We start from the raw sequence: 7500 nt of genomic DNA on the forward strand, positions 1-7500 counted from the left end.
AGACAGAGAGACACACAGAGGACGAAGACAGAGAGACACACAGAGAAGGAGACAGAAGACAGAGAGACACACAGAGAAGGAGACAGAGAGACACACAGAGAAGGAGACAGAGAGACACACAGAGAAGGAAGACAGAGAGACACACAGAGAAGGAAGACAGAGAGACACACAGAGAAGGAAACAGAAGACAGAGAGACACACAGAGAAGGAAGACAGAGAGACACACAGAGAAGGAAGACAGAAAGACACACAGAGAAGGTAGACAGAGAGACACACAGAGAAGGAAGACAGAGAGACCCACAGAGAAGGAAGACAGAGACACACAGAGAAGGTAGACAGAGAGACACACAGAGAAGGAAGACAGAGAGACCCACAGAGAAGGAAGACAGAGACACACAGAGAAGGTAGACAGAGAGACACACAGAGAAGGAAGACAGAGAGACCCACAGAGAAGGAAGACAGAGACACACAGAGAAGGTAGACAGAGAGACACACAGAGAAGGAAAACAGAGAGACCCACAGAGAAGGAGACAGAAGACAGAGACACACAGAGAAGGAGGACAGAGAGAGTCATTGGGGAACGCAGCAGCTAAAAAGCCCAAACCGTGTAGAAACAGAAGAAACAGACCCTGTGAGAGACATGTACAAAGTGTTTGTATGTGCAGGTTGTATGCTTGTAATAATATTATTATTATTATATTTTTTTTTTGGGGGGGGCATATATTTGTCCTGTTAGATAGAAGTGTTTTTGTTTGTTACATATCCCAACTCCCCCTGAGACAACTGCAGGGAGTGGGGTCACGGCCAGGGTCACCATATCCCAACTCCCTCTGAGACACCCGCAGGGAGTGGGGTCATGGCCGGGGTCGTCATTGTACAGCACCTCTGGAGGAATTAGGGGTAAGTGTCTTGATCAAGTCACTTTCTTCTCTCACCTTGTCGGCTCCAGTATCCGAACCTGCAGTCTTTTGGTTGCTGACCCAGTGCTCTAACCTCGAGGCTACCTGCCTCCATACCTGCATATGTGAGTATGAGTATATGTATTCTACTGTATGTATGTGTGTGTGTGTGTATCTACAGTATGCATACTGTGAGTGTTGGCATGCTTATGTATGTATGTATTTGTGTGTGTATCTACAGTATGCATACTGTGAGTGTTGGCATGCTTATGTATGTATGTATTTGTGTGTGTATATGTACATATCATGTACGCATATGTATAACCCATCATTACTACTCACATGCTGTTAGGGTCGTGCTGGGTGTGTCTGCATGTGTGTGAGTGACAGAGAAAGAGAGAAAGAGAGTGTACGGTTCTACTCACATGCTGTTAGGGTCGTGCTGGGTGTGTCTGCATGTGTGTGAGTGACAGAGAAAGAGAGAAAGAGAGTGTACGGTTCTACTCACATGCTGTTGGGGTCGTGCTGTGTGGCGGGGAGGCCGTTGACCCCTGGCATCCCTCCTCCCCCGTCCCGTCGGGGCCTCCCCCTCCTCCCCTTCTCCTCCCCCAGGGGAGGGCGGCTCCATGCGCTGAAACATTAACGGTGTTCGGTTCTGTGTGAGATACAACATGGCCTCGGGCTGGCATCAGACACACTCAGGCAGGGACACACACACACACAGAGGAAAGGAGAGGATGCACCGCAGCATGCTCCCACCAGGTGGCACAATTGGGCAAAGTAATGGTTTAGAGGTTAGAAGTTGCCTAGAGTGGGATATTGAAGCTCTGGAGAAGGGTGTAGGGGCAGGCTTTTGTTCCAGCCCAGCACTAAGTATATATAATAGTCACCACTAAACGAGCATCAGTTTTTCAATACTAGCCACTAACAATTTAAACTTCTTCCACCAACATACAAATTATTCTGGACAGCTGAAGCAAGTCACACAATTCTTCTTGAAAAATGACCCTTTCTAGTTGGTTATTAATTAATTGGTGTCTTAACTGAGGACTCGCTGATTATTTGACTGAAACAAATACTTTGGCCCTCCAGAGCTTGAATTGCCCACCTCTGCTTTAACCACAGATCTAGGATCAGATTACCATAACCATCTGATAACCTTCACCATTAGGAGAATTAAGACCTGATCTGATCCTGTGTCAGTCAGTGCTTAGTAGCAACCAGAGCCATATACTTAAGCAATAAGGCCCGAGGAGGTGTGGTATATGGCCAATATACCACGGCTAAGGGCTGTGTCCAGGCACTCCGCATTGTGTCTTGCCTAAGAACAGCCCTTAGTTGTGGTATACTGGCCATATATCACAAACCCCAGAGGAACCGTATTTCTATTATAAACTGATTATCAAAGTAATTAGAGCAGTAAAAATAAATGTTTTGTCATACCCGTGGTATACGGTCTGATATACCACGGCTGTCAGACAATCAGCATTCAGGGCTTGAGCCACCCAGTTTATACATGTATATATACCAGGGTTAGGGTCAATTCCATTTCAATCGATTCATAAAGTTCCAATTCCACATTTGAAAAACATTGAAGAGAATTGGGATTTCACTGTACTTCCTGAATTGACTGCAATTGAAATGGAATTGACCCCAACCCTGATATATACACACAGTGTTTTCAGAAGGTATTCAGACCTCTTGACCTTTTCCACATGTTGTTATGTTACAGCCTGCATTTAAAATAGATTACATTGACATTTTGTTATGTTACAGCCTGCATTTAAAATAGATTACATTGACATTTTGTTATGTTACAGCCTGCATTTAAAATAGATTACATTGACATTTTGTGTCACACAATACCCCATAATGTCAAAGTGGAATTATGCTTTTTGAAACTTTCATAAATGAATACAAAATTGGAATGTTTTGAATCAATAAGTATTCAACCCGTTTGGTTTGGCGAACCTAAATAAGTTCAGAGGTCAAAATGTGATTAAGAAGTCACATAATACGTTTTAAGGACTCACTCTGCGTGCAATAATAGTGTTTAACATGATTTAACATGATTTGTGAATGACTATCTCATCTCTGTACACCAAACATACAATTATCTGTAAGGTCCCTCAGTCGAGCAATGAATTTCAACACAGATTCAACCACAAAGACCGTGGAGGTTTTCCAATGCCTCGCAAAGAAGGGCACCTATTGGTAGATGGGTAAAAAAACAGACATTGCATATCCCATGGTGAAGTTATTAATTACATTTTAGATGGTGTATCTATACACCCAGTCACTACAAAGATACAGGCGTCCTTCCTAACTCAGTTGTCGGAGAGGAAAGAAACTGCTCAGGCATTTCACCACGAGGCCAATGGTGATGTTAAAACAGTTACAGAAAGTATTCACACCTTGACTGTGAACCACTACTCACAGAGTTTAATGGCGGGAGATGATGGGAGAAAACTGAGGACGGATCAACAGCATTGTAGTTACTTCACAACACTAACCTAAATGACAGAGTGAAAAGAAGGAAGCCTGTACAGAATACAACATATTCCAAAACACGCTTCCTGTTTGCAATAAGGCCCTAAAGTAAAACTGCAAAAAATGTGGCAAAGAAATGAACTTTATGTCCTGAATACAAAGCGTTATGTTTGGGGCAAATCCAACACAACATCACTGAGTACCACTCTTCATATTTACAAGTACGGTGGTCGCTGCATCATGTTATGGGTATGCTTGTCATAGGCAAGCAAAAGGGAGTTTTTTTAAATACAAATGACCGGAATAGAGCTAAGCACAGGCAAAATCCTAGAGGAAAACCTGGTTCAGTCTGCTTTCCAACAGATATTGAGAGACAAATTCCCCTTTCAGCAGGACAATAACCTAAAACCTAAAGCCAAATATACACTGCAGTTGCTTACCAAGACCACGTTGAATGTTCCTGAGTGGCCTAGTTACAGTTTTTGACTTAATGCGTCTTGAAAATCTTCGGCAAGACTTGAGACTTGTCTGTCTAGCAATGATCACCAACCAACTAGACAGAGCTTAAAGCTCTTAGAGACTTACCAGAAAGACTCACAGCTGTAATCGCTGCCAAAGGTGTTTCTAACATGTATTGGCTCAGGGGTGTGAATACATATATATAAAAATGTTAATACATTTGCAAACATTTCTAAAAACACGTTTTCACGTGTCATTATGGGGTAGAAAAAATATATACTTCATCAATTTAGAATTCAGGCTGTAACACAACAAAAATGTGGAATAAGTCAAGGGGTTTGAATACTTTCTGAAGTGTATATGGCTCTGGAGGATAATTCTACTTCCTCCATCAAAACAGCTCCTCAGCAGTCCTTTTTGTTGTTTCGCCCATATATGGAGTGTGGCGGGAGCAGGGAGGTCTTCCATTGGCTGGTCTGTGGTGGTGTCGATGGCTACATGACTACAGATGCCGTCATGTTCATCCAAACCAAAAGCGAAAATGTTAACGGCTAAATGAATGGGTGTGAACCCGGGTTGTAGCGTGCTCGCTAACAGTGAGTCCTTCTGGGAAAATGTGTTTTAATATACTAACAAGTGAAATGGGATATGGAGGACGAGGTACAAAACTAGTGCACTATTTTCCCTAGAAAGCACATTCATGAATAACACTGAAGATTCACAGAGACGGTTTTGTTACATGAGCGTCAATGGTTACATCAGGAACCTCAGCTCAACATCCAAACAACCAACCAGAGATGGCGGAATACACAGACAGGAGCACACAGAGAGGGAGAAGGGTTCTGGTTAGACAGGCCTGATGACAGTCAACCTAGATTGACCAATCAGGGAGGGTTTTGAGAAGTCAAGGTCCCGCCCTCCTCCTGGAAGAACAAATCGAGTCAGAGGGACGAGGGGATGGATGGACAGACAGGTAGACATGGAGAGAAAGATGGAGGGAGAAGGAGGGAATATGCAAAAGGGTGATAGAGGAGTGACATAGATAGTGAGTGATACATAACAACATGTATAGAAGGACACACCTGGGGCACAGAGAAACATGGTAAACCGTGGTAGAAAGACAGATTAAAACAGTGAAAAGACAGGCAGTGAAACCGTGGTAGAAAAGACAATAGGAAAGACTATATATATATATTTATATATATATACATATTTAAATAATAAACTATATCAATTGGAGAATAGATTAAGACATAATGAAAGGTAGTATAACAGTTGTAGGGAGGAGGGAAGGAGGGAAGGAGGGAAGGAAGGGAGGAAGGAAGGAAGGAAGGAAGGAGGAAAAGAAAGACAGAGTGAAGGAAAGAAGGTGGTTAATATTGTAAGGAGAGATGACAAGAAGGTGCAACAGATTGAAGGAGGGAATAAGGAGAGATGACAGGAAGGTGCAACAGATTGAAGGAGGGAATAAGGAGAGATGACAGGAAGGTGCAACAGATTGAAGGAGGGAATAAGGAGAGATGACAGGAAGGTGCAACAGATTGAAGGAGGGAATAAGGAGAGATGACAGGAAGGTGCAACAGATTGAAGGAGGGAATAAGGAGAGATGACAGGAAGATGCAACAGATTGAAGGAGGGAATAAGGAGAGATGACAGGAAGGTGCAACAGATTGAAGGAGGGAATAAGGAGAGAAGTGCAGGAGTGATGGACATAAAGAAAGAAAGGAAGTAAGGAGGAAAGAGTACAACTGAGAAATGAAAGCGGGAAGAAGGGAAGGAGGGATAGACAGAAAGACAGTTTGTCATTGTGCACCACAGGCCAGCTGGTGATGTTGAGAAGGAGGAGCCTGTATGGAACTGGACAGTCAGTGCAACCAATGAGGTGACAGCATTCAGGAGGATCATACCAACTTATAGACGGGGTCTAAAATATCGTACACTCCATTCACCTAGGGCCCGATTGAGACTTGAGATAAGTAGACTTAACATGGACTTAAGTCAATAAAACATGGACATAAGTCAACATTTGTTACTTAAGTCCATGTTAAGTCAACTTATCTCATGTCTGAAAAGCGCCCCTACTGAATACCCACAGAGCCCTAACCCCGCATCATGGACGTGATCTTGGATAGAATAAGATGGGTGCCAATTCTGTTTCTTAAAACATCCAAGAAAACATCTCAGCAACTTTGGTTTTGGGCTGAACCATTACTTTAACTTCAGCCTCCACAGGCAGATAAAAGCCATTAGAAGCTGTGGACTGCAGCACAGGAGCAACGGGGTATCCCGGGGAATGGGGACAAGGAGTTAGAGAAACAGTGCACATCACATGAAGAGGTAGTGCATTTACACAGCATTCATAGACAACAGGAGTGCACACGTACATTGGCCATGTTGTATCATTATTATTCATATCATTTTCAAAACAAAACAATTGCAATTTGACAGTTTAAAACATCTCCCCCTTCTCCTCACCACTACACCATTTATCCCCCCATGCTTAAAAAGGGGAGGAGTTCAAAGAAGTACTTCAAGTGGCAATCTGCGACTGAGTTTTATTATTTGAACGGCAGATTGCCCCTTTAAGTAAATATACAAGTGGTGGGTATGATGGGGGTAAAGTAATGGGTAGGGGGGGTTATAGTAATGGTAGAGTAAAGGTAAAGAGGTAGCGAGTGGAAGAGCCAGGCCGGGCCTCAGCCTACGATAGCCATCCATCATGCTAACTGGGAAACAGGCAGAAACAGCCTGGTGCCGGAGTAGAGAGAGAGAGAGAGAGAGAGAGAGAGGTAACTGGAGTTAGCATGCTACAGGGGTAACCCAGGACCAGGCAGCGCTCATCGGGAGGGTTCCAAGGTGGAGGAGGTAGATGTGGGAGGACGAGCGGGGGGGCAAGTGGGAAATTAAAGGGCTTAGGGGGTTGACGGACCAAGGAGGGCAGCGATGGAGGTCCTGGAAAGGGTGCAATGGGGCCAGGAAACGGGGTCTAGCGAAGAAGTGGGTTTGGGGTCATGAGGATGGTTTCTGGAGGGAAGGGAGGCTATGGAGGTCTGGAAAGGGGGCTATGGGGGCAGGAAGTAGAAAGGGGCGCTATGGGGGCAGGAAGTAGAAAGGGGGTGCTGGGGCAGGAAGTAGAAAGGGGTGCTGGGGCAGGAAGTAGAAAGGGGGTGCTGGGGTAGGAAGTAGAAAGGGGGTGCTGGGATAGGAAGTAGAAAGGGGTGCTGGGGCAGGAAGTAGAAAGGGGGTGCTGGGGTTTGAAGGTCCAAAACTAGCAGCCATGGGGGTTCTGGATGGTGGGTAGAGAGGAGGGAGGAAGAGTTGAGGAGCTAAAGGAAGGGGGATCTGAGGGGTTGGATGATTTGGGCTTCACTGGGGTGTGGGAGCATGGGTGTCTGGAGGCAAGAGAGGGTATGGGGAGCTGGACAGGTTTGGAAAGGGGATCTAAGGGGGAAGGAAGAGTCGGTTCTGGGGTGTATTTTGGAGGTCACAGGGGTGGGCCTGGGTCTAGTGGGTACCTGCTCCTCGCGTAGGGCCTGGAGCTTCTTGGCCTTGCTCTGTCTGTAATACTCCATGATCATCATGGCAGCGTAGATCTTCCCCACTGTCAGGTCTGTGGCTGCTGAGAGAGGGACAAGTTACCCTGCCTCGATTA

General features: G+C 45.0%; 1 protein-coding gene across 1 annotated transcript in view; it reads right to left on the bottom strand.

The window, feature by feature from the left end:
* Positions 1 to 7500, bottom strand: part of LOC124018636 (voltage-dependent P/Q-type calcium channel subunit alpha-1A-like) — a gene marked incomplete at its 5' end in the record, with an annotated part of 37019 nt that overhangs the window by 27144 nt on the left and 2375 nt on the right. The window contains 3 exons of the mRNA XM_046333975.1: positions 1408 to 1488; positions 1520 to 1554; positions 7364 to 7464. Coding sequence (XP_046189931.1) covers positions 1408 to 1488; positions 1520 to 1554; positions 7364 to 7464 — 217 coding nt within the window. The remainder of the gene's footprint in view (positions 1 to 1407; positions 1489 to 1519; positions 1555 to 7363; positions 7465 to 7500) is intronic.

Source organism: Oncorhynchus gorbuscha, unplaced genomic scaffold (genome assembly GCF_021184085.1).
Source record: "Oncorhynchus gorbuscha isolate QuinsamMale2020 ecotype Even-year unplaced genomic scaffold, OgorEven_v1.0 Un_scaffold_552, whole genome shotgun sequence".
Classification (NCBI taxonomy): domain Eukaryota; kingdom Metazoa; phylum Chordata; class Actinopteri; order Salmoniformes; family Salmonidae; genus Oncorhynchus; species Oncorhynchus gorbuscha.